The sequence below is a fragment of the Sinocyclocheilus grahami genome, unplaced genomic scaffold (genome assembly GCF_001515645.1).
Source record: "Sinocyclocheilus grahami isolate Dianchi unplaced genomic scaffold, SAMN03320097.WGS_v1.1 scaffold234.1, whole genome shotgun sequence".
Taxonomy (NCBI): Eukaryota; Metazoa; Chordata; class Actinopteri; order Cypriniformes; family Cyprinidae; genus Sinocyclocheilus; species Sinocyclocheilus grahami.
The window spans coordinates 2,332,280-2,359,830 of record NW_015505413.1 but is presented as its reverse complement, the minus strand read 5'-3'; the positions used below and the strand labels follow the sequence as shown (position 1 = coordinate 2,359,830).

General features: G+C 36.4%; 1 protein-coding gene and 1 long non-coding RNA gene across 2 annotated transcripts; both read left to right on the top strand.

Moving 5' to 3' along the window:
• The first annotated feature begins 11,498 nt into the window (after positions 1-11,498).
• syf2 (SYF2 pre-mRNA-splicing factor) lies at positions 11,499-18,007 on the top strand. Its single transcript, XM_016288855.1, has 7 exons — positions 11,499-11,565; positions 11,855-11,953; positions 13,245-13,370; positions 14,323-14,440; positions 14,741-14,831; positions 16,241-16,339; positions 17,789-18,007. The coding sequence occupies exons 1-7, from the start codon at positions 11,548-11,550 to the stop codon at positions 17,952-17,954; spliced, it is 717 nt and encodes a 238-aa protein (XP_016144341.1). The 5' UTR covers positions 11,499-11,547; the 3' UTR covers positions 17,955-18,007.
• A 6,588-nt stretch (positions 18,008-24,595) lies between these two features.
• On the top strand, positions 24,596-26,482 carry LOC107597694 (uncharacterized). The gene is made up of 3 exons (XR_001610485.1): positions 24,596-24,920; positions 25,988-26,123; positions 26,338-26,482. It is a non-coding gene; the product is annotated as an uncharacterized lncRNA (long non-coding RNA).
• The last annotated feature ends 1,069 nt before the right edge of the window (positions 26,483-27,551 follow it).

The window sequence follows — 27,551 nt, the reverse complement described above, 5'->3', positions numbered from 1 at the left end:
AAGTTTGTTTCTTAATGAGAACAGATTTAGAGAAATTAAGCATTACATCACTTGCTCACCATTGCATCCTCTGCAGTGAATGGGTGCCGTCACAATGAGAGTCCAAACTGCTGATAAAAACAACACAATAATCCACACAACTCCAGTCTATCAGTTAATGTCTTGTGAAGTGAAAAGCTGCATATTTGTAAGAAACAAATCTATCATTAGTATATTTTTTTATTTTAAATGGTTGCAAATTTTGATTTTTGGGTGAACTATTCCTTTAAGTCACATTAATTTTATGAGGTAAGGTGAGTTTTGGGATTTCAGATTGCCAGTCTGTCATTTCTATTCCATGTTTCTCTCAACAGCATCCATGGAAAGAGACTGTAAATAAAAGGTCATAAGTTTGTTCCTTGTCTAAATTAATCTGGAACGACAGTAAAAAGAAAAAAAGGAGGAAAATACTAGGCAGGGTCTTCTGGATCAGATCACTGTGTTAGTGGATTTGGAAAGCATGCTAGTGCAGTAATTCTGTCAAATCAGCACTATTTTGAAGTTTCCTAAAAGCCGTTCCATTATGTGATTCTACTCAATGATCCAATTTTGCAGTTGAAGATCGATTTTCAACAAATTAAAGATCTGTCGATTGTGGTTATCGTGCCACATTTGGCCAGATTCATAATTCAGGAACATGTTTTTTTACATGTGCATGCATTACATTTTGTCATCAATTCTGTTCAGAGACTCTAGAACAGTGGTCTCTAACACGGTGCCCGTGGGAACCTGGTAGCCCACATGGAGCCTGTGAGTCCCCCACAGATCATATTCTACAAATAGACTGTAATTGAACTTTAATTTTCTTTTTTTCATTATTCTTATATGAAAGGAGGATGGATTCCATACACTCTTTCACATAATATATATGAAATTATATATTAAAATAGTTTCTACAAAGATATTAAACAGCAAATTGTTTTCAACATTTATAATAATAATTTTTAAAAAATTCTTGAATAACAAATCAGCATATTAGAATGAAGGATCACGTGACACTGAAAACTGGAGTAATGATGCAGAAATTCAGCTTTGCATCACAGGAATAAATTACATTTTAATATATATTATATACAATATATATTGTAGTAATATTTTAATCTTATCTGTATTTTTGTGCATGCAAATGCAGTCTGAAGTACTGATCTAGAAAGAAACAAAATAATCAAAGAAAATGAGTGATATACAGTGTAACCAGAATAGAGCTGTACACCCAACATATGACAGCGAGAGAACATGAGCTGATGAGAAACTAGTGTAGATGATCGCTTCTGATACACCGATCAATAACTGGAATTAATCTTCTGTGAGACTGAATATTAATTACATGCCTCTAAATCAAAGGATCCTGTCAAAGCTCAAAACCCTGTAATTCTGAACAGGACACACACACAGCACAGGGCAAACACACTCTTAGTATTGGCTGCAGATGAGAGTTGGTTTGGTTAGCAGGTGTGTGTGAGCCAGACAAAACTCTTCTGGCGCCACTCACGCATTTCCAGTGTGTGACTGCCAACCTCCCTTCCACTTCCTCTGCTGTCAGTCATCAACCACCACACACTAGTTCATACTCATAAATAGACACACACACATTCCTGATCCAACAAAAATGCTGTGAGCATGTGTGTGTGTGTGTGTGTGTGTGTGTGTGTGTGTGTGTGTGTGTGTGTGTGTGTGTGTGTGTGTGTGTGGTCTGTGGAGCTAGCAAGGCCAGGTATGCATCAAATGTCAATAACGTAATTAAAACTATCAGCATTATTTTTTATATACTTTTCTATTTTCCCTGCTGATCCTGTTGTTAGATAGATATATAGATAGATAAAATTATAGATAGATAGAACAATGGAACAATAGAACGATAGAACAATAGATAGACAGATACTGTAGATAGATAGATAGATAGATAGATAGATAGATAGATAGATAGATAGATAGATAGATAGATAGAATGATAGATCGATAGACAGACAGACAGACAGACAGACAGACAAATAGACAGACAGACAGACAGACAGACAGACAGACAGACAGACAGACAGACAGACAGACAGACAGACAGATAGATAGATAGATAGAATGACAGAATGATAGATCGATAGACAGACAGACAGACAGACAGATAGACAGATAGATAGATAGATAGATAGATAGATAGATAGATAGATAGATAGATAGATAGATAGATAGATAGATAGATAGATAGATAGATAGATCTATTCTGCAGCTTGTGTGTGTGTGTCTGTGTGAGTTCGGAAATGTACTCCATCAATCCATGTGTTAAAGGAGAACAGGAAAAAAGGGATAGAGGATGGAGAAGTTTCTGCCCGCAGACAGCCGTCTGGCTTCCTGCTTAGACACAGTGTTTAAACCATCGCTCCATAAAGAACAGAGGCCTGCAAAGTCCCTGGCTCCCATTGGGCCACAAATCGTCACAGCGACCGGTGGCCAATCTAAAACCACTATGACCGAGAAGGGAAGTGAGATCATACAGCCCGACTTGGCATGGGGGCATCCAACTACCCCTCACCACGCACATGCGGGCCTGTTAAACATGGTGGGCAGGACAGAGTCTTTCAGCGAACCACAGAGCTGCTTAATGCGTCCCAGAAAGCCCTCGTATGTAGCCCTTTAAAAACTCCCATCTCTCTCCGTTACGGCTGCTTACTTACTGCGGTTAAACACTCCCATCCAACTCCAGCAAGCTCTGATTCAGCTCTCAGAAGCTTGATTTTCCGTGCCGCTTCATCCTCCTGGTCGGGCTGATTCGGGATGTTTCCACACAGATGAAAGAGCGTCAGCAGAGATGATATAATCGTTTCCAGCCTCTGCTGGAAGGATATCCTATGATCACACACAGACAAAAGAGAGAGAAGGAAGAAAGACATGACAAGTGAGCGTTAAGACAAACAGACGCACGGTTCATTGACACGCTGAGCTCCTCTCTGGCAGCCTGCAGTGAGTTTACTCATTTACATCATCTGTGAAGGTGAACAAAAGTCTTGACTCAAATTTAGAAATATGATGCACAGGCTCAAAGAGTTTGAGGTGGGGTAAAAGGTCAAATTTGTGTCAGTTTGTCTGACAATGATGCTCTTCATAAACAGCAACTGTGTGCTACCCGAGACTTGACTAGAGTGTGTTCCTAACCTAAATGTGTAATACTCTAAAAGCATAAAAATACGTACAGTACACACTGTGTATTGTACACACACACACACACACACACACACACACACACATATATATATATATATATATATATATATATATACATATTCAAACAGAATTCTTTCTTATCAAAAATAATATATAGAATTATTGTTTTCAAACAGGTTTCCCAAACACTCTTGCCTGAATGAGGCGGACTGTTTTTCGTTTTTTAAAGAAATGAACACCCTTATTCAACAATGGTGCATTAAATTGATCAAAAGTGACAGTAATATTTAGAATTTTGCAAAAGATTTCCACAAAATATTAAGCAGCACTGTTTTCAACATTGATAATAACAATAAACGTTTCTTGAGCAGTAAATCAGCATACTAGCTTATCATTTTATATATACATTAGATATATAGATATGTATGCAATTTTTCTACATTTCACTTCACATCGTACTATATATGTTTGAATGTGTGACAAACAAAATTTGTATTTACACAGAAATATAAGTAAAATAGTTTATTTTAATGTTTTGGATGTTTAATTAATTATAACTGTAAATATTTACATAAAAATTTTAAATAAATGATCTACATTTCTTTCACTTCATCAACCAACTTGGACAATCTCATCTTAATGCTCTATGGGATTACCATTAACAAGGAAGATATACAAATAATACAGATAATACAAACGTCCAGTAATAAAATGCCTGTTATAAAATCTAGCTACAGCTCGTTCAAGCTGGTTTAGGTGGTTAACCTGGTCGAGCTGGTTGTCAAGCAGATTAATTAGGGGTGGTAGATCATCTTGGGTCAGCAAAACAAAAACTGCTGGTATGACCTTGCGGTTACACTTTACTTGAAGGGGTGTGCATAAGACTGACATGATTGCTTTTCAACTGATTTTATTTTATATCTTTTAAAAGTATAATCTGTACCCATAAAAAATTACAAAAGGCCAGTTTGTTTAAGCGGCCCAAGGCGAGATCATAAAAATTGTGTAAAATGGTCATACACAAAACTCTATAAAATAACATGCATAAAAATGCAGCAACAAGATAAAATGGTTTCTTTCTTCTCTAGAAATATTAATGTGTATAATGTTAATTAGAGCAATAGATTCAATGCAAACAAACACGAATTGGGGCAGAATTGTGGTAAAATAGGATTCAAGAATCTATCTCTCTATATATTCGTTTGATCTTATCTGCGATTCCTTGAGCTAAATGTTGGATCGATAAGGAGGTCTGTTAGCACACAGCTGTGTGTCCAGAGGCTGTTGGCACGACCTGAGAGCCCACAACGACTTATTGTGTCACAACAGCATTACAGGAAGCAGCACATGTTCCCCATTCTGTGAAGAACGTCTTTGCACCATTTGGAGAAGAACATGTGACAATGTGTTGAGTTCACTTATGGGCATTTCTATAATTACAGGAACTTAGAAATCTTGCTAAATTATTTTTTTGCTATTTTATCTTGATTAAACTATTTAACAGTCATATTTAACAAAATATTTTAAAATGTTAATATCCTGAAATAAAGGTCTCTTTATGGCCTTAATCAACCTTCAAAGTTTTAAAGTGCATCAACAAAAATAAATATTATTTTCAAATACAAATACACTTTTTCACCAGGAAGGATGCATGAAATTGATCAAAAATGACAGTAAAGATATTTATAATGTTACAAAAGATAAATGTTTCTTGAGCAGCAAATCAGAATATTACAATGATTTCTGAAAGAGCATGTGACTGAAGACTGGAGTAATGATGCTGAAATTTCAGCTTTACGTCACAGGAATAATCATTTTCTAATATATTCAAATAGAAAACAGTTATTTTAAAATGCAATAATATTTCACAATATTACTGTTTTTATTGCATTTTCGATTACATAAATGCAGGTTTAATGAGCACAATAGGCTTCTTTGAAAAACATTTTAAAAACTCATACTTCCATATTTCCAAACTTCTGAGTAGTGTTCATGATTTTTCAGACCTAGAGACGTGTTTAGCAGGCCTTTAGCTAAAGTTAGCTCTATATTTGACTAACACGGCCGCTGCTCCCTCTTGTTCTTTGGCTTTTCTGTGTTGAAATCTAAGAAAGAGCCTCATGCCTCTTTCATTAAAGATTAAGGGATCTGAGAATGTAAATATTTCCAGCTGATGAGCCGAGATGAACGAAACAGGCTGAAATCAAAGCCCATGGCGATGCCATCAACTGTCCTTATGATAGAAAAACAGCAGTAAACACACACACACACACACACACACAGAGAGAGAGAGAGAGAGACATGATCAGACATATCAAGTATCAAAAGCTATTTTCTGCATTATTCAAAGACAGTTGCTATTGGTGTAACATGGCGCCCCCTATTGACAAGCACCTTGAGTTTAACTTGTTTTCGGAGTAATTTTTAAAGGGGTCATATGATGCTTTTTTAAAGATCATTATTTTGTGTATATTTGGTGTAACAGAATATGTTGACATGCTTTAATGTTCAAAAAACACATTATGTTTCAAATACTGTACATTATTGTAGGTCCTCTATGCCCCGCCTCTCTCAAACGCTTAGTTTTCTACAAAGTCCCTCCTTCTGACAAGCGCAGTCTGCTCTGATTGGCCAGCTGACCCAGTGCATTGTGATTGCCACTCGTCGGAAATGTAACGCACTTACCATAATCGCGAGCTTCAGCTTTCAAAATAAATGTAAAGACAGAGCCCGAAAGGGGAACAAAGTTGTGTGACCGACAGAGTGATGAAGCTGGTATGTGTTTGCAGTACACAAGCCACGGTTAAGACAGCTGACTCCACTGTGATGTGTCTCTCTCTCTCACACACGCACACACGCACGCACGCACACACACGATGCGCAAAACTCCGCATTTGAACAGTCCATAGCAAATACTTAAACTAATAACAAAACAGTAACTGATTCAGAAGCGCAGATTGTCATAGCAAAGTCAGAATTACCTTCTCTCCTAGGTTCACGAAACGGTCGTTCATAAAATGCATTGCTGTTCTGTTGTAAGTCATCTTAAAGATTCCTAAATGCATCTACTTTCGGAAGGCCAAATAAAGTGCTTTTGCTTTCGCCTAGAAACACACAGCGTCTCCCTGACATGCTGCTTCAATACTAACTGTGGTTACTGAAACCACGCCTTCTTGCTTTGCGTGCACATTTGGGCGGCATTATGCTAATATTTCCACATTGTGAGGTAGATATGTGGGGGCGTGTTAGAACGAGCCGTTTTAGGGGGGCGTGGCAGAGTCTTAACTTTGATAAAGAATATCTCTATGGTTTTGAGACTTTAGTCTTTGCAACTTCAGGGATCTTATCTATGCACAATCAGCTTGTAACACTCCAAAGAGAAAGGAAAACTTGAAATCGCATCATATGACCCCTTTAAGAAATTTTTTTTTTCTCACAATTATGAGCAAAATCAGGGTCTAAGCATCACAGACTGATCACATGCCTCAAAACCAAAGTTCAAGCTGCAAAAGTTAAAGTGTTGTAAACTATAAATAAATAAATACAGTTTATATTCATTTTTAATATTAATATTTATTATTCATATTGTACATAATTAATGTATATTATGTATTTATATGGTTACATAATTTATATTTGAAAATACTTTTACATTGTATTTTTTACATTTATGATTTGCAAGATTTGTTTGAAATTAATGTTCATATGATTTGTACACAACAAATACATAATAAACATACATAATTTATTTATCTTATTATATAATTTATATGACATTTATAATGTAATTTACATTGTATTTTTCAAATTTGTGATCTGCATTCATGAAATTAATTTTGTATGATTTGTACATAACTGCATACATATGTGCATAAACATCATTTATTTGTTTTATATAATTATAATTTTACATTGTATTTTTTCAAATGTATTAGAATTATTATATAATTTATACTATAGTATAAACATATACTAAGATTTTAATGTAACTTTTTAAATTTTTTAAATTTATAATTTGTATTATTTGTACAAAATTTATTTTTGTATGATTTGTATGAAATGTATTAATAATAATAGCATAAAACTTATCTAAGTAAACATGCTATCTTCCCAATATTTCTGTTTTTATGTGTTTGTAGGCTTACTGGGGCCTTAATAAGCTTAACACACTTATTTAGGCTCACAGAATCGCTGCCTATAGAAAGAGAAAGCATAACGTAAATTGACACCTAAACAATCACTTATAAGGTTTTAAGAAAGTTATAAGAAAGTACCGTACTAGGCTGTGTTGCCCAAAAGCATTGTGATCGTAGCTCCATTAGTGACAATGGTTCTGTGATCAACTTTGGCTTATGATGCTTTTGGGAAAAGCAGCCCTATAGGCAGTAGATGCTGATAGCTTATATGTACATTTGTCTCCCTTTTCATGTCTCACTTTGTCTATCTGGCTCTCTAAATATCTAAGCGCATCAATAAAGTCAGAAGATCTGTCAATGTTCCTCTAGGAGACAGAAAGTCGTTGTTACCCACAATGCTCTAGATCTCTTTATGTGTGCTGTAATAGTATTTAATTGGGGATTTAATGAGGATGAGAGCCTGAATACTGATTCTATCAATGAGCAAACATCTCTCTATGGCCTTCTTTTAGAAATACACAGACAAACTGGTCTTTCATATTAACCTTGACAGCGGAAATATCCCATGTGACAAGGTTGGTGGCACTGCACATTGACACGCCTAGTGTTAAAAAACAAAAGCGTTTTGGAGTTACTAATTTTATAGACATAATTATGAGAATATTTATCATCCTGTTGTGCTCATGAGAGCCCCTGGGATACAAGTGATGATAGCTTACTTCCAAAGCATAAAATCAGTCCTGAGAATTATGTCTGATCAGATGAGTTGCGTATGATTATTGGCGCTCAACATGGCCTTGAGTTACCGGACTGCTGACATGAGATGTGCGTGTGATTCGGATTGAACACGGGATCCTGTTGTGTCTTGATATGAAGACTTTTCAGCTTTCTACATGGAAACTTCCACATGGAGATGCTGATTTTGTATGCAAAGCAGTAAAATGTACTACCATCCAAAAGTTTGGGGTCGGTAAGATTTTTTTTTGTTTTTGGGATAAAGTCTCTTACGCTCACCAAGGCTCCAAAAATACAGTAATACTGTGAAATATTTTTAAAATTGAAAAGAACTCTTGTATTTTAATATTTTTTAAAACGTGATGTATTCCCGTGATGCCAAGCTGAATTTTTAGCATCATTACTCCAGTCTTCAGTGTCAAATGATCCTTCAGAAATCAAATCATTCTAAATATGCTGTTTTGTTCAGAGAAACATGTTTTATTATCAATGTTGAAAACAGCTGTGCTGCTTAATATTTCTGTGGAAACTGATTTTAATGAATAATGAATAGAAAGTTTACAAGAACACAATTTATAATAAATCAAATTACTGACCCCAAACTATTGAACAATAGTGTATATAAAATAAACACAAAATGTAAAAATATATATCCATCTATCTGCAAGGCCTAAGAACCTTCACATTTCAAAAATAAATAAAAAAAATTCAAAAATCTTGAACACGATTTTACGAAACCAAAATTCAACATTTTCTTAAACTTCATGCTTTAAATGATTCAAATGAAAATTTCCTTTGACATTCAAATGTGAACTGGAATTCTGCATCCTGTTTTCTACCTTCATTCAAATTCAGGTCAAATTAATGAATTTAAGTTTTTAGTTTAAAGTAAGAAATAAGTCATTAAATTCACAGAAAAAAAGTTGTCACTGGGGTGCTACCTTTTCAAAAGGTACTAATATGAACCCTTTATATACTAATATGTACCATTTAGGGGTAAATAAGGTGTACCTTTTGAAAGCATACCATCCCAGTGACAGCTTTTGTACCTTTTTTCCTGAGAGAGCAGTTTAGCACACAACTCGGCCCTCGTGAAAGAAGTGTACTGTACTGTCTATTTTCCCATTTATATATTCTGCCACTGTTGATTTCTATTGCAGTAGCTGTTTCAGGCATTACTTTCATAATCATGCACAAACGGGTCCATCAAAAGTGGGTTTGACACTTTATAATCAGCCCACCTAACAATACTCAGTGTGTCCATGTTTGGAGTTTGGACCCTCCTTCGGTGGGTAACTGAGCTGGCATGCTGCAGTCAGAGCTTTGTTTGGTTTGGCCTGTCCAAGTTCTTGCTCATTGGCAGTGGAAATGAAAGAAATAGTAATTAGGGAAATGGCATGATTTTATTGGCTGTGTTTTCTATAGCAGTTACAACCCAGATGTCAGGCAGCTGAACACACCAGGGCTGGTCTGAGCCGTGATTCAAAATAGAGGATGCATCCATTAATCAAACAACACAATAGTTTATGTAGTTTGCTAATGGAATCCAGCTGAATGACCTCTTACTATTAAGAAAACCTGTTCTGCCAGGAGCTTGCTGTTCTCTCAATACTGTCAATATACACAGCAGGCCACACACACACAATCTTTTTGAATACAGTAAGTGAAACAGCAGGCATTATTGCATTGTGCATGTTTCAAGCATGACCTCGTGTGAGTGCCATCCATTTATTTGGCCTTATTTTATTTCACTTTTGGGCAAATATGTCATCTGGCAGCCTGACCAAGGGAAGTTGTGGCCTAATGGTTAGAGAGTCGGACTCATAGCCCAAAGGCTGTGGGATCGAGTCTCGTACCGGCAGGAATTGTAGGGGGGGGGAGGGAATGTACAGCGCTCTCTTCCACCTTCAATACCACGACTGAGGTGCCCTTGAGCAAGGCACCGAACCCCCAACTGCTCCTCGGGCGCCGCAGCAACAAAAAAAAAGGCTGCCCACTGCTCCAGGTGTGTGTTCACTGCTGTGTGTGTGCACTTTGGATGGGTTAAATGCAGAGCACTAATTCCAAGTATGGGTCACCATATTTGGCCACATGTCACGTCACTGTCACTGTCAAATCAAGGACATGTAGAATACCTGGAGAAAGCTATCTGATGCTGTTTTTGGACTCGGACACCTGAGCTGTACATGTCATGTGCCTAATGAATCTGAAGGTTAGCTTGTTAGCTAGTTAGCAAGGCTCAGTTAGCCTCTGCTGGTAAATGCTGGAACTACACCACATGATTGCAAAGAGAATCTTTCTCCATTGGCTGCCAAATTATTTATTGATTAATACATACAAATATAATGAAATAAAAACACAATTAAGCGTGGTTACGTATCTACTATAATATAATAAAAAATTATCACTATATATATTCACACACATATACAGTATGTATATATATATATATATAGTGATAATTTTTTATTATTTTTTATAACCACTCTTCGTACAGTAAGTAAAACAGCAGGCATTATTGCGCTGTATATATATAAATATATATATGTGTGTGTGTGTGTGTGTGTGTGATTGTATATTTTTGTTTTATTATTTCATTTTTATTTATTCTTATTGTTATATATTTGTATATGGTATATATTATAGATATAACATTAGTTCTTAATTCTCATCACATTTGATCTATTTTTAATATTCATATAGATTTCCAGAAAATATTTACTATATAAGTTTTGACTAAATGAAATTGTTATGGCAAATATAAAATATCATAAAAAGCGCTCTCTAGCTGTTAGGTCTTGTGTGTTTGAGGGTGGTTTGGTTCTTGCTCCATCTGGATTGCAGAACAAGCACATCAGTTCATTAGTGTGGCTTCTGATCTAGAGGCTGCTTTAATCTGAAACTGTAAACTCTGGTTAATTACATCCTCTTAAAGAGAACTTAATTATACACATTTAGACCAGAGGAGCAGCGGAGCCATTGTGTTTGAACCACTGCAACTTCATTCACCATGTCAGCAAGAATTTATATATCAATATATAAATAAAAAACATATAAGAGAGTTATTCAAAACTGTGTACCTTTTTTATTTCTGTCTTCTTCTTTTAAAAACTTTTTAATTTTTTCTTTACTTTTTTATTTATCATCATCATCATCATCATTATTATTATTAAAAACAGAAATGATACTATACAAACATTTTAACAATAACAAATTGTGTGTGTATATATATATAATTTAATAATAAATTGAAAAACAAAGAGTTAATAATATAATTAAACAGAAATATTGATAAGCAGATGAAAGCAAACTAGAACTCATCAACGGAACAATAATTAAAAACCGTTTTTAATCACATTTTTATTATTGCTAGTTATTATTATATGCTGTCTTATTAATATGTCCAAGCAACTCTTAAGAAAGCGGAACTAGATCTCAGTCGAACTGAAATGCGTGACGTACTTCCTCTTTGAAAGAAGCAATGGCGTCTAGCGCAGAGGTAAACAAAAACACCCGTTCAAAGTTCTTTAAGAGTTAACCTAACATATGTCTTTATTATTTATATATTATTTTTGATAAGCGATCTTTAACGTACTCGTGAAATTATGGTTTCAGCGTGTCGGTTTTCAGAACTCTGTTCTTATAGTCATAGCTAAAGATGCTAACATTAGTCTCTGTGTGAGTAATGTTGTTGATTTGGTTTGCTAAAGATTTCAGTGCACTAATTATGTTCTAGCTATCACTGAATGACATTATTAAGCCTTGTATGCGGTACATTCACTGTGCAGGTTGTTGCTCCCAGCAATGAAGAGGAAACCACAGAGACTCCAGCAGCACAGAAGAGAGAAGAGAAACTCCGAAAGTTCAGAGAGCTTCATTTCAAGAGGGTAACTACGGCCAAGTTTACCTCGCATCAGCGGAATCCATGAGCCCAGACTATTTGTGAGCCTGGAGCACAAAAGCAGTCTTAAGTCGCTGGGGTATATTTGCAGCAATAGCCAAAAATACATTGTATGGGTCAAAATTATTGATTTTTCTTTCATGCCAAAAATCATTAGGGTATTAAGTAAAGATCATGTTCCATGAAGATATTTTGTACATTTCCTACTGTAAATATATTAAAACTTAATTTTGGATTAGTAATATGCATTGCTAAGAACTTCATTTGGACAACTTTAAAGACGATTTTCTCAATATTTAGATTTTTTGGCACCCTCAGATTCCAGATTTTCAAATAGTTGTATCTCGGCCAAATATTATCCTGTCCTAACAAACCATACATTAATGGAAAGCTAATGATGTCAATGATAATTGACCCTTATGACTGGTTTTGTGCTCCAGGGTCACATTTATTGAAACTAATACCCAGTTTATTAATGCCCTGGTATTAACATCTATCCTAAGCGATGTTATTTGTCCAGATGTCCTGGTTTTGGCTTTGTTTTTATATGGACATGCTCTTTACAGTCCTCATACATTATATGCATTTGTGTTTACATTGCTTTCACTGTACTCTGTAGATCGCACTTTCTCACAATCACCACGATTGCTTGGTTATGTACAATGAAGCATGCTATTGGTCAGATTACTCTTAAGTCATTACCTTCGGCAAGAATGAAAACAATAGGAAAACAAAGCCAAAACCCAGACATTTCAGGCGATTTAGAAAACCTGGCCAGGACATATCTGGGGGAAAAAAGAGGATAAATCATAAATGGTATGATGAGATCAGCTTTTCCACCTGGTAGCAACATTCATCTCCCGTGGCCACTTGTGTTTGGATTTTAAGACAAGACCGTACAAGCAAACCATTGTTTTTTTTATTTATTTATTAAAGGGATTGCCCCTTGAGATGATCCATCTAATTTTCAAGGGGGTCCCTCAACGACATTTGCAGACATTTTTTTTATTTTTTATTCATACACTGCTCAAATTTGAGATTTTGGGCTATGTTGCTTTACCGTATTCCCCTGTGGTATCTTGCCTTAAAAGGAAGGCATGACACTTGTGTTGAGCCATGTGTTGAATTCTTGACGTACGTCATGTTAAAGGAGCTTTAGTGTAGTTGGTGTAGACTTGAAGCAAACTCTGTGCTGACATTGCAAGCCATTGACACACAGCACAACAGAATCTGCTCTATTAACATGTGTATGAAATGTGATTGCGTTCTGTTGATAGAATGAGGCTCGTAAGCTGAATCATCAGGAGGTGGTGGAGGAGGACAAGAGGCTGAAGCTGCCGTCAAACTGGGAGGCCAAGAAAGCCCGTCTGGAGTATGAACTCATGGTGGACCAAAAGAAGAAGGTACAGTATCAGGTTTTAAGCCTGTCGTTTCTACTCCACCAAACAGAGTTGCAAAAATAATAACACGAACACTACATGCTGTTTGTGAATGGTCACACATAGTAACCAAACTCACAAAGCTGGTTAAGCCAAAGCTATGACGCACTTTAAAAGTCATGTTTTGTATTAGATTTACATGTTTTCTGATGTTTTAAGATGAGAAAGTTGATAAATTATATGCTCTATCTCTCTCTGTAAGCATTTTCTGATATTATAGTTATTTTTAACTATTTAAATAATCTAAATTCAGTTCCCAAAGATCCAAAAGTAGATGTATTTTCATTGTGTCTGATCATTTCAAATATCAATTTGAAGATGCAAATTCTTAGTTGCAAACCAGTTTTGAATTTTGAATCTGAATAAGTGAATTTTGAATAAATTGTGTAAAATGAGTGTTAATATGTTTACATTTGTTTTTTCTTTTCAGCACATACACAACTGTTCAAATGTTTGGTGTCAGAAGAAGTCAGCTAGAATAACTTGAATATAATAATTTGAATATATTTTACAATGTAATTTATTCCTGTGATGCAAAGCTGAGTTTTCAGCATTGTTTGTTGTTAAAATAGTTGTGCTGCTTGTATTTTTGGAAACCTTTTTTTTCAGGATTCTTTGATAAATAGAAACCTCAAAAGAACAGCATTTATGTGAAATAGCTATTATTTCCAAAATTATAAATGTCTGTCGCTTTTGATCAATTTAGTGCATCTTTGCTGAATAAAAGTATTAATTTTAATTAAAAAATCTTACTGAGCCCAACCCTTTAAACTGTAGTGTATCTGCTGTCATTTGGCCTCTCTGCTCTCTATGTGCCAGTATCGGCCATTAAAAGCCCCGTATCAATTAAGCACTCATTCTGATTATGTGGCGTGTGAGGAGGAGTATGTAAAGCTGGGAATTGTTTGTTTGTCAGGAGTGTGCGGAGCAAGGTGAGGACTACGACCGTGTAAAGCTCCTGGAGATCAGCGCTGAAGATGCAGAGAGATGGGAGAGAAAGAAAAAGAAGAAAAACCCAGATCCAGGTTTCTCAGGTATGAAATGCTCGTCAGGATAATGAGGAGCCTCACTGATTGGCTGAGAATGAGCGGGAATGTGGTTGCCATGTGTGATGCTAAACATGTGAAAATGAAAACATGCAGAGCTTGTGTTTCACGCCTGGTTATCATTGGTTCTGGTAATTATTATCATTTTCCTTCTGCTTCTCCCTGTAAGAGCCCCTTTCCCCTCTCAGACCCCCACAGCTGGATGTGTGTTTGTATTCATCTGTGTGTGTGTGTGTGTGTGTGTGTGTGTGTGTGTGTGTGTGTGTGTGTGTGTGTGTGTGTGTGTAGGCTACGCTGAGGCCCAGCTGAGACAGTACCAGAGACTGACGAAGCAGATCAAGCCAGATATGGAGAACTATGAGAGACAGAGAGAGGAGTGGTGAGACTTTATTTATACTCATTCTACTTCAGACACGCTAGTGGAGCTGGCTGTTTTTAATACAAGACTATGGACTGGTAATGGAAACAGCCACTAACAGTAGTTCCTGCCTGAGCAATGACTTTTTATTCTGTCATATGAAGATTTTCTGTCTCATAGTATAAATGGCGATTATAACGTTCCTAGTGAAGATAGATATACAAAGGGAAAATGAAAATAGAGACCAATTTTGGTCCCCAGTGGTAATTTTTGAATTTGAGACAATGATGTTTGAACAAGTATTGTGTAAAATAAGCGTTCATTTCATTTCCTATTTTCTGCACATGTTTTCTGTTACAAAGTTTGGGATCTTTAAAATTAAAAAAAATAATCTCTTGTTTACCAAGGCTACATTTCTTTAATCAAAAATACAGTCATATTGTGAAATATTATTGTAATTTTAAAATAACTTAATCTATCATTTATTCCTGTGAAGCAAAGCTGAATTTTCAACATCATTACTGCAGTCTTCAGTGTCACATGATCCTTCAGAAATCCTTCAGATATGCTGATTTGCTGCTCAAGAAACATTTCTTATCATTATCAATGTTGAAAACAGTTGTGCTGCTTAATATTCCATTTTTTTTCAGGATTATTTAATGAATAGAGCGTTCAAAAGAACAGCATTTTATTGAAATTCTTTTGTGACTTTTGATCAAATTAATGCATCCTTGATGAATAAAAGTATTAATGTTTTAAATTTATTAAAGGGGTCATATGATACGATTTCAAGTTTTCCTTTCTCTTTGGAGTGTTACAAGCTGATTGTGCATAGATAAGTTCCCTGAAGTTGCAAAGACTAATGTCTCAAAACCTCACTCTCCCAAAAAAACAAAACAAATGTTTTTCAAAACTCTTGAACAAGTTTTTGTCAAGCCAACATTGTTTCACTATACACATTGTTTTAAAAGCTTCATGCTTTAAAGGTTTAAAATGACAGTTGAAGTTCCTTCAAAATTCACACGCATCCTGTTTGCAGCCTCAAATTCATTCCGAAACATTTCTTATTATTATCAATTTTGAAAATATTTGTGGAAAGACCTTGATACTTTTTTAGGATTCTTTGATAAATAGAAAGTAAAAAAAAAACAGCATTCGTTTGAAATGGAAACAACAATAGTAACAAATATTAACAACAAGCTTTTAAGATATTTTCTGTGATTGTGTGAAATTGCTGTTGTAAATAACTAGAAAAATAACAAAGTGCTGTAACAGGAAAAACGATTTGCTTCACAAATCAGTGTTTTTATGATTATGATATGAAATAAAGCCTAAATGAAGCGCAAAAGTCCAATTGTATTGCTGTTCTGCTTGTGTAATGATAAAGAAATGAAACCCTGGTGATTTGCACGTGTCTCTTTTGCTCCTAGTGGAGAAGATTTCCACCCCACCTCCAACAGTCTGATTCACGGCACTCACGTCCCGTCTAAGGAGAGCATCGACCGCATGGTGGACAACGTGGAGAAACAGTAAGAATCTGTGTTTGTGTTCATGGCACGCTGCAGGGAATCTGTTAGATTTCAGATCTTACACACTGCAGAATCACCTGGTGAGCAGATCTAATCGCACACCTCAGCGTTCCTCCATCAGTGTTCGTGCAGATCGCGGCTCTTTTGAATATGATGTTGCAGCCAATTTCAGAGCGCTCTGAGAGCATGGCCTCCTGTGTTTGTTCCTCGCTCCAGATGTGTTTGTGCCGTTGCGTGCCTGTCGCACATGGATGTGTGCGCCGGCGAGGGTTTGTTTATGCGCAAGACGGCATTCTTCTATTTTGGAGGAGCTGCTTTTAGCTTCTGAGAGACATTAGACAGGGCTACGGCTGCCAGATTGTGACGCACAAACACGCTTTGAAGATTTTTGAAGAACCGTCTGTGTGTATGTGGGGGGCATGTGAGTCTCTTTGATGGACTTTGAAAACTGACATTGTCTGTTGAAGCATCAAACTGGGAAATGAATGGCTGAGGAGTACAGCTGGGTGATATAGCTGATGTGAGGATTTTAATGTGCTGCTTTTGGCCATTAAGTTTCCTAAAGTCAGTGTCATTTTAGTATAATTTATCATATTTATAAATTATTAGAAATAACTTTAATATTTTAAATTTAGTTTCAGTAAAAAAAAATTTAGTTTGTCATTTTATTAGCTTTGTTTTTTATTTAAATAAAATTAAATTATATAAATAATAAATATAGCCTTAATCTACTTTATTTCGGTTGATAAAATCTTTTTTTTTTTTTTCTTGTGTTCATTTATGGCGCTTTTCCACTGCGTGGTATGACTCGGCTCGGCACGGTTTACGTTTCCACTGCAGTTCAGTACCGCTTTAGAGTGGACGGGGTTATTCACATGTCGTTATAGTTGCCTCTACTACCCCGACTCCTAAATTTTCATTCCGCGTCGCCCCATCAAGCTCTCGCTGGATCCGCTCCTCTGCTATCAACAAGAGGAACGTCTGTACTTCCGCAACAGACAACAAAACTTTTTGGTTGTAAAAAAAAAAAAAGGTGCTCTCGTTCAAAACAGTTGTGTTCGATCCTTCGCTGGCTGTGCTGATTTAAATCTAGCGGTTCTTTTGTGTTTGTGTCGCAAGTTCAGTGACGCAGGTAGTGACGATTCTCTCCGGCCAATCCGTGATCAGCAGAGTTTACACGTCACGTTTTGGTAACGGTACGGTTCGCTTGGAACCCCAACCGAGGTGGTACTAAAAAAAGTACTAGGTACCAGGTCCTGTACCCAGTGGAAAACCCCCCAAAAGGGAACCGTACCGAGCCGTACCGTGCCGTACCATGCAGTGGAAAAGCGCCATTAGTGAAAAACCGTTTCCAGGATGATTTTTAACTAGGTTTTACTGTTTTATTTCTTGCATTAAACATTCTTTCTTGCATGTGTAATCTCCAGAAATGTCTCCTTGTGTGTTTAGGATTGAAAAGCGCTCTAAATACAGTCGCCGCAGGGCCTACAACGATGACGCTGACATCGATTATATCAACGAGAGAAATGCTAAATTCAACAAGAAGGCTGAACGTTTCTACGGCAAATACACCGCAGAGATCAAACAGAACCTGGAGAGAGGAACAGCTGTGTAACTATGGAGACTGTTACTATGGATACCGACCCCATTTATTTCCAAGATGGTATCTGGACAGCACTCTCATGCAAAGTAATGGTCATGTGAAAACATACTGTTTGTGATGAAACATTGCCTCACAAGTTAACTTACTTGGTTACAGTTTTAATCACAGTACTTGGCAGTTTACAGTATATACTGTATGGTATTTAGTTAGTAGTAATAGTAGACAATAGTTTAGTTTATATACTGCAAGGTTATGAAGTAGTAAACTTGAAGGCATTAGAGTTCAGAGAATGTTAACCAAAACTATTAAAAACTGTTTTTAATAATGAAAATAAAGCTAATATAAATAATACACTGTAAAAAAAATGGTGTAGTACTGAGAAATAAATTTCACAAATAATAAAGAAATGACTAGTAACATTAAATTAACTAAAATTTTGAAGTAGATGAAAGACGTGAAAATAGAAATGATTAAGATACTAAAATTACTACAACAAAAAGTGAAACAAAAATGTAAGCAATATAGATAATAAAACTAAATAAATAATAAAACACTAATAAAACAAAACTAAAGCACATAAAAACACTTTATTACTAAAAATTATTACCGAAATTTAAATTGAAAACAAAATAGAAACGCGAATGGAAAATATTATTAAATACTTATAATAGTTTACAAGTAATACCAAAAACAAAAAACACTGTACCATGCTCTTTCTGAAGTAGTTATGGTGGCTAATTCTACTGTGCATTTTAGAGGTGAAAAGTTGTTAAAAATGAGCACATTCATGTGTCAGCTATGTATGAATTGAAAGTAATGAACTCCAGACAGTTTTAGTTAGCATTACTGGAATATAATTGAACACCTGAGGTGTAATAGCCACATTTACCGCCTTTATTATAGCATATATTGAGAAGATGATGCGTGATTAAGCGACTGCATCAGTGAGTGTGAGAACTCAACGTGATCGTTTTATCTTTTGCATCTGCGTCTGCCAAATGCATAAATGTAAATAATTTAAACAAAATGGTTCATCAGATGTGCAGATTGATTCATTCATCAAGACCTCATAAATGAGACCCTGTTTAAATCTACAAGCTAATATCATCTTTTGAGGACTACAGAAGCCCATTTCCGCCATGCAATCAAAAATAATAAAAGTAAAATTTTAATAAAGATAATTCTGAGTTTTTATCCCACAATTCAGACTGTCTCGCAATTCTGAGTTTATCCCAGTTCTGAGATATAAATAGAAAATTGCTAGATAAAAAGTTGCAATTGTTTTTTGGAATTCTGCCTTTTTTCTCTGAATTCTGTTTACATCTCGCAATTCTGTCTCTTGTTGCCACCACAAAATACAAAATGAAAAGGGCACCTGCAACTTTTTCTCACAATTCTTATTATTCAATTCTTAATATATTTTAGTTTATCACTCGCAGTTCTGCATTCGTGTATTGTAATTCTGAGTATATCTCTCACATTTCTGAATTTTTGGAACATTTCGGAATTGTGAGATAAAAAGTCGCAGTTACCTTTTTACATTTTGTTTATCCCATTCCAGAAACAAGCTTCTATAGAGGCCTGTATAGGACTGAACGTGTATCAGAGATCTCTGGCATCTGCATAAATGAATATGTTATGAATTATCCTGGTGGGGGGAGCAGGGGTAATTGGCTTTGGGCAGCTGCTTTCAAAGCTCGGTGTGTTGAGAATTAGAGCCATGCCGTGTTTATGATTTCCTGCTTTTGTTCTCAGTGGCAGTATTGGCTGCGGGTGATTAGACTGAGGGGGCCACACAAATCAAACCCTTTGATATCTGAGCTGCTCATTGGGAAACTTTGACTTCATATAGAGCCCTTTTTTTAAATATGGAGAAATAAGGCTTCCATTGGGAGCTGAAGAATGCCATTCAACAGTTTCTCCTCTAATCCACATGCCAAAATCCACTAGAACCATAGTCGTGAATGAAACACTGCTGGAGGTGTTTTTACTACCTCAGAGTGACAAACATCTGTCATGTCTGACTGGTGCCTGCTTATGATCCCATTGGCCATTTAAATCACTGGAAGGACGTCTTGATCTGTTTATTAGCAGATGAGGATTCCTGGAGAATTGTGTTGCTTAACCGGCTTTGCTGTCTCTCTGTTTTTGCTTATCTTGGATATGAAGCCAATTATAACTTCCTGGTTCAAGAAACACATGTATATTTAGCATACTGCTTATACAATATCTGTGATATGCAATATGTATGAAGATGTACTACTTTTTTAATGTATGGCATCAGTAAGATTTTTCATGTCTTCTGCTCACCAAGGCTGCATTTGTTTTGATCAAAAACAGTAATATTGTGAAATATGATTACAATTAAAAGAACTGTTTTAATTTTGCTTACTGTTTTTAAAATGTAATCCTGATTATCTTTCAGAAATCATTCTAATATTCTGATTTGCTGCTCAATATACATTTATAATTCATTTATAAATCCGTGTTGAAAAGATTTTCGTTCTCTTGCAAAAGTATTGCATTCTCTCGAGAGACTTTGCACTCGCTTGCGAAACATTTGAGTTCTCTCCAAAAATATTATGTTCTCCCAAGAAGTATTGTGTTCTCATTAGAAACTTTGCTTTCTCTTGCGAAAGTATTCCGTGCTTCCAGAAGTATTGTTCTTCTAAGAAACGCTGCATACTCTGAGAATGAAAGTATTGTTTTCCAGAGAAACTTTGCGTTCTCTTGCAAAAGTACTGCACTCTCGCCAAGAAACATTGCATTCTCTAGCAAAAGTATTGCATTCTTCTGGGAAACTTTGCATCCTCTAGCAAAAGTATTGCGTTCTCCTGAGAAACTTTGTGTTCTCTCGCAAAAGTATTGCATTCCCCCCAAAGTATTGTGGACTCCTAAGAAATGTTGCATTCTCTCACAAAAGTATTGCATTTTCCTGAAAAACTTTGTGTTCTTGTGCAAAAGTATTGCGTTATACCTAAGAAATATTGCGTTCTCTCAGAAAAGTTTTCGTTCTCTTGCAAAAGTATTGCTTTCTTCCGAAAAAATTTGCAAAAGTATTATGATTCTACAAGATGGCGCCGACGCTGATGGCTGCCTCCGTGGCGTGCTCCGCAGTTGTTTTTATGTTTTTGTTAGTTTGTCCTGTCTTTAGTTATATCCCTGCAATCAGTTTCACCAGAGACGAATTGCTGGACATTCGGAAATACACACCACCCGATATTTCACAGGTTTTCGACTATTCTGATGTTTTGCTGGTCCTGCAAAACTTTGCATTCTCTTTCAAAAGTATTGTGATCTTCTGAGAAACTTTGCATTCTCTCGCAAAAGTATTGCATTCTCCCAAAAAACTTTGTGATCTCTTGCAAAAGGTATTGCATTCTCCTGCAAAACTTTGCGTTCTTTCACAAAAGTGTTGCGTTCTCCCGAGAAACTTTGTGTTCTCTTGCAAAAGTATTGCATTCTACCGATAAACTTTGCCTTCTCTTGCAAAAGTAGGCTATTCCATTCTCCTGTGAAACTTTTCATTCTTTCGCAAAAGTATTGCATTCTCCTGTGAAACTTTGCATTCTTTCACAAAAGTATTGTATTCTCCCAAAAAGCTTTGCATTCCCTCACAAAAGTATTGCGATCTCCCGGGAAACTCTGCATTCTCTTTCAAAAGTATTGCATTCTCCCGATAAACTTTGCCTTCTTGCAAAAGTATTGCATTCTCCCGATAAACTTTGCCTTCTCTTGCAAAAGTAGCCTATTCCATTCTCCTGTGAAACTTTGCATTCTTTCGCAAAAGTATTGCATTCTCCTGATAAACTTTCCGTTCTCTTGCAAAAATAGCCTATTCCATTCTCCTGTGAAACTTTGCATTCTTTCGCAAAAGTATTGCTTTCTCCTGAAAAGGTTTGTGTTCTCTCACAAAAGTATTGGGATATCCTGGGAAACTTTGCATTCTCTTGCAAAAGTATTGCATTCTCCCAAAAAGGTTTGCATTCTCACAAAAGTATTGCGATCTCCTGGGAAACTTTGCATTCTCTTGAGAAAGTATTGCTTTCTCCTGAAAAGCTTTGCGTTACCTCGCAAAAGTATTGCGATCTCCTGAGAAACTTTGCATTCTCTTGCAAAAGTATTGCATTCTCCTGATAAACTTTCCGTTCTCTTGCAAATGTAGGCTATTCCATTCTCCTGTGAAACTTTGCATTCTTTCGCAAAAGTATTGCATTCTCCTGTGAAACTTTGCATTCTTTCGCAAAAGTATTGCATTCTCCTGTGAAACTTTGAATTCTTTCGCAAAAGTATTGCATTCTCCCAAAAAGCTTTGCATTCTCTCACAAAAGTATTGCAATCTCCCAAAAAGCTTTGCATTTTCTCACAAAAGTATTGCAATCTCCTGGGAAACTTTGCATTCTCTTGAGAAAGTATTGCTTTCTCCTGAAAAGCTTTGCGTTCTCTTGCAAAAGTATTGCATTCTACCGATAAACTTTGCCTTCTCTTGCAAAAGTAGGCTATTCCATTCGCCTGTGAAACTTTGCATTCTTTCGCAAAAGTATTGCATTCTCCCAAAAAGCTAGGCATTCTCTCAAAGTATTGCAATCTCCCAAAAAGCTTTGCATTTTCTAAACAAAAGTATTGGGATATCCTGGGAAACTTTGCATTCTCTTGAGAAAGTATTGCTTTCTCCTGAAAAGCTTTGCGTTACCTCGCAAAAGTATTGCGATCTCCTGAGAAACTTTGCATTCTCTTGCAAAAGTATTGCATTCTCCTGATAAACTTTCCGTTCTCTTGCAAAAATAGGCTATTCCATTCTCCTGTGAAACTTTGCATTCTAGTATTGCATTCTCCTGATAAACTTTCCGTTCTCTTGCAAAAGTATTGCATTCTCCTGATAAACTTTCCGTTCTCTTGCAAAAGTATTGCATTCTCCTGATAAACTTTCCGTTCTCTTGCAAAAGTATTGCATTCTCCCGAAAAAAATTGCATTTTCTTGCAAAAGTATTGCATTCTCCTGATAAACTTTCCGTTCTCTTGCAAAAATAGGCTATTCCATTCTCCTGTGAAACTTTGCATTCTCTCACAAAAGTATTGCGATCTCCTGGGAAACTTTGCATTCTCTTGCAAAAGTATTGCATTCTCCTGATAAACTTTCCGTTCTCTTGCAAAAATAGGCTATTCCATTCTCCTGTGAAACTTTGCATTCTCTCACAAAAGTATTGCAATCTCCTGGGAAACTTTGCATTCTCTTGAGGAAGTATTGCTTTCTCCTGAAAAGCTTTGCGTTACCTCGCAAAAGTATTGAGATCTCCCGAGAAACTTTGCATTCTCTTGCAAAAGTATTGCATTCTCCTGATAAACTTTCCGTTCTCTTGCAAAAGTAGGCTATTCCATTCTCCTGTGAAACTTTGCATTCTTTCGCAAAAGTATTGCATTCTCCCAAAAAGCTTTGCATTTTCTCACAAAAGTATTGCAATCTCCTGGGAAACTTTGCATTCTCTTGATAAAGTATTGCTTTCTCCTGAAAAGCTTTGCGTTCTCTTGCAAAAGTATTGCATTCTACCGATAAACTTTGCATTCTCTTGCAAAAGTATTGCATTCTCCCGATAAACTTAGCGTTCTCTTGCATTGCATTCTCCTGTGAAACTTTGCATTCTCTCGCAAAAGTATTGCATTCTTTCAAAAAGCTTTGCATTCTCTCACGATAGTATTGCTTTCTCCTGAAAAGCTTTGCGTTCTCTCTCAAAAGTATTGCGATCTCCCGAGAGACTTTGCATTCTTTTGCAAAAGTATTGCATTCTCATGATAAACTTTGCATTCTCTCACGAAGGTATTGCTTTCTCATGAAAAGCTTTGCATTCTCTCACAAAACTATTGCTATCTCCGGGGAAACTGTATTCCTATACCCGTCTCCACCCCCTGATCCCTAAACCCACCCATCTCCGCCCCCTAGATGTAGATCCAACCACGCCCCCTGGATCTTGTGTTCTGCAGTGAGGGGCTACTGGAAAGTATTGCATTCTCCTGAGAAACTTTGCATTTTCTCACAAAAGTATTGCATTCTCCTGAAAAACTTTGCACTTTCTCAAAAAAGTATTGCATTCTCCCAAGAAAACTTGCGATGTCTAACAAAAGTATTGCGGGCTCTGTTGGTTTGAGACTGTGGACTGATTAGTCATATTATCTTTACAGCTGACGTGATTGGTTCACAAATTCCCGCTCTGTAATTCTCCAGGTATTATATACTGTATAGTCCTTCTTGGTTGCACTTCTTTTATAGTGCCATTCCAGTTTCATAAAAGCATCAAAGGATTCTTTTAAGCGAAACGCAGATGAGACAGATGCGATTATTTCAGTAGTTTTCAGACCTGTCTGTGTGCTGAAGATCAATGAATATTGAATGAGCTTCATTTGCAGACTTCTGTGATAGTGATAGATGTTTTGAGAGAGAATCCGGACGTAGGCGCCACGAGATTACACTCATGTGATGAGCGCAAATAACCGCCTGGCATCCGTGGCATCACAGAAAGCGAATTAAACATCAAATACAGTTCGCCTGCGAGGGCTTACATGTACCATTTTCTCAAACTCAAATGAAAAGGCGTCTTGTGTGTGGTGAACAATGGCTTTCTTTATCTGCATCTTTATACACTTTTTTTTTTTTCCCCAACTGTATTTCTCTGAGTTCATCAGGATTCCTCTGTGGCTTTGCCAGGGCTTTCCAGACTCAAGGCCCGTGGTGTTTCCCTTTGGCAAACTGCAAGTGCACATCAGCCTGGAGTGAGGAATAGCAGAACATGTGTGAATAGAAAAGTGATACAGACCTTGATCTGAAAGTGCGTGTGTGCGTGCGTGCATGCGCTCCTTTGATATTAGTGCATCTCTTATCAAGTGATCCATATCCAAAATGACCGTGTCCATCCCTGAGGCCGGGACATCTGATCTGTGATCAGGAACAGCTGTAGGATCGTCGGCACAGCTGACAGTACTGAGGTGAATAAACCTTATGCTAGATTACATCATCTGGCAAATGCCAATTCTGCTTTGAAAATCTGATTAAGTTTGATGTTAAAGTGTGTAATTGTTTTGATGTTAAAATACTTTCTTCTATAACAGTTTAATTTACAGTGACAGCTATAAATAAGCCATTTGTAGATTGTAGATGTGATTTCCACAAACACTTCGGTGCTATCAACACACTGATCAGTCTGTTTGATCATAAGGTACTACAGACCTCATTGACAGAGACGCTTTGCACAAGCCAATCAATTCCTGAATCAATCAATTCTCACCCTCCATACCTTATCACTCAGAAATACATCATATTGGGGATTGTAATACATAGAAGAAATACATCACACTATAAAATGTCTTAAAGGTCTTTCTATAATGTCTTCAAATGTTTAGTAAGTTAGCACTAACTAAATAGTTGACAACCTAGCAATACCGATATCCAGCGACACTTAATTTCAAGTTATGGCTGATAACCAATAAATGGCTGATACTGAAATTGTATGTCACAATAAATTAAAAATAAAAATAATCATAATAGACAAAAACATTATGGATATGACAATATAATTTTAAGAGTGTTATTGAAGTGTTTGTAAGTTCACTATTAGCCCATATATGGATTTATTACACCCTATTGTTTGAGATGAAAATTACATTTTAAAATAAATTAAAAGAGAAAATAGTTATTTTAAATTGTAATAATATTTCATAATATTACTGTATTATTGAACAAATAAATGCAGCCCTTGGTGAGCATAAGAGACTTATCTAAAAAAATAATAATAATTGAAAAAATCTTACCGACCCCAAACTGTGTTAGATGATGGCAAAGATAATCTAAATGTTAAAATAGTGCACGTTCAATTATATATCCAGTATAAACCAGTACAATGAATTCAAAACAATTTCTAATATTGGCCGAAGAAAAAAAGATATACTATGCGCATCTCTAAATATTAGGCCTATTTTAGTTTATAACTGTAATGTATTCAGTCTAAAATGAGTTCACAAACCACTTTACATCTGTGTTACAATGTGTTTTCCAGCGAAACAGGGCATTTGAAGGAAAAAGAAGTAACTTGGGACTTGATTGTATCGATCAGGCATTGATTGGATTGGGGAAAGTGACCATTACATCAGAATGAATTCAGGTGGTTGGATGAAAGGGACTGAAATTAAGAGGTAAGGAAAAGTAATTTCAGCAAGTAACATTTGGATAAAAATAAATGAAGACAAACATCTTTTAGTTGAGAATAACATGCACTGATGAATTATCCACAATGAAATGCATTTAAAAAGTTAAATGCACTTTTATGTTTACTCTAAATGGTTCCCACATGGCCCTCAACTATTCCCAAGCTGTCTGTTTTCTGTTATTTGCATATATATTGGCTAGACACCTGTGGAACGCCGTGTAATAGTGAATGTCTGAGAGATGCTTCATTCCGATCTTATCAACAAGCAGCAAAACAAAAGACACAGATCCTTCAGAACGATAATGTCTCTTCCTGTGCTCCAAAACAAGCTTCATCAGATTCTGCGGTGAGTTGCACAACACTGCTTTCGCTTTATTCGTGCACAAACAAATGTCACATAATCACCGCCAGTGAGTTTATGAAATGTTTTAGATTCTCTTCATTAAGGGTGGAGAGTAAACATTCATGCTCATATAAACTGGTCACAGCTAGAGACCAGAAGAGACTTGAAGGTGGGCTAATGTGTAACCTCTATCATCAACACATTGTTGATGCATCTCTTTAGGCACTAGATAAAAGGTGTGATATTTCCAATTCTCCATTTTTCTTCCAAGCTATGACAATTGCACAAAAATCATCACGGTGCCAGGTGGAGTCAAGAGCGAACATGTTGAAAAGAGCAGCACGACATAGATATTTTGGCACAAGCTCTTAGAATACAGGCTTAAAACACACATAGAGAGGCGGCGGGGGAGAAACAAAGGCTTTGACTTGGGCCCGTGCCAAACCAGCCTTCATGCTGAATACAACTAGTGGATCATGTACAGAAGTCTTATTACACAATCATTTATCAGACTAAACTCATTAATTAAAACCACCAATCACCTGAGGGAATCGTGCGGGTGGTAATGAGTGAGAAAACATTCCAGTTCATTAACTATATTGAGAAGGACTATTGCTCAGTCTCAAGACAACATGTCGGCGCACATCAAATGCTGCTCCATTCGTGCCAGTGAATGACAGTTTGATTGAATGACTTGATTTGTCAGTTTAAGAATAAAAACAACAGGCCACTGTTTTCTGTGCTACTAGTGTCACCAAGCAGTGACTGTTTTCAATTTGTCAAAAATTGCTGTTGTGTTGGGATGTACAACTCTAGAGGACTGTTCACTCCAGGTTATCATCATTCTACCCCTGCTTTACCCCCGGGTAAAGGTGCGTTTTCACACTTGTAATTTAAATGCAGGATTAGCACCATCTCTACAGCGTTGACTCTGCATTGCAGTGCCAAAAGTGCAGTGTGAAATGATGCTTTCTAATAGAACTTAATCAGGCTTAGATGCCATATTTAATTGAACACGGATGAAAATGAGGCTGAGGACTTGATTTAGTCTTTACAATGGTACTGTGGCAC

Excerpts from the sequence above, each read along its gene's own strand:
- syf2 (XM_016288855.1), top strand. Across the intron at positions 11,954-13,244 it reads GAGAGCTTCATTTCAAGAGG|AATGAGGCTCGTAAGCTGAA; the intron begins GTAACTACGGCC and ends TTCTGTTGATAG. Across the intron at positions 16,340-17,788 it reads GTGGACAACGTGGAGAAACA|GATTGAAAAGCGCTCTAAAT; the intron begins GTAAGAATCTGT and ends TTGTGTGTTTAG.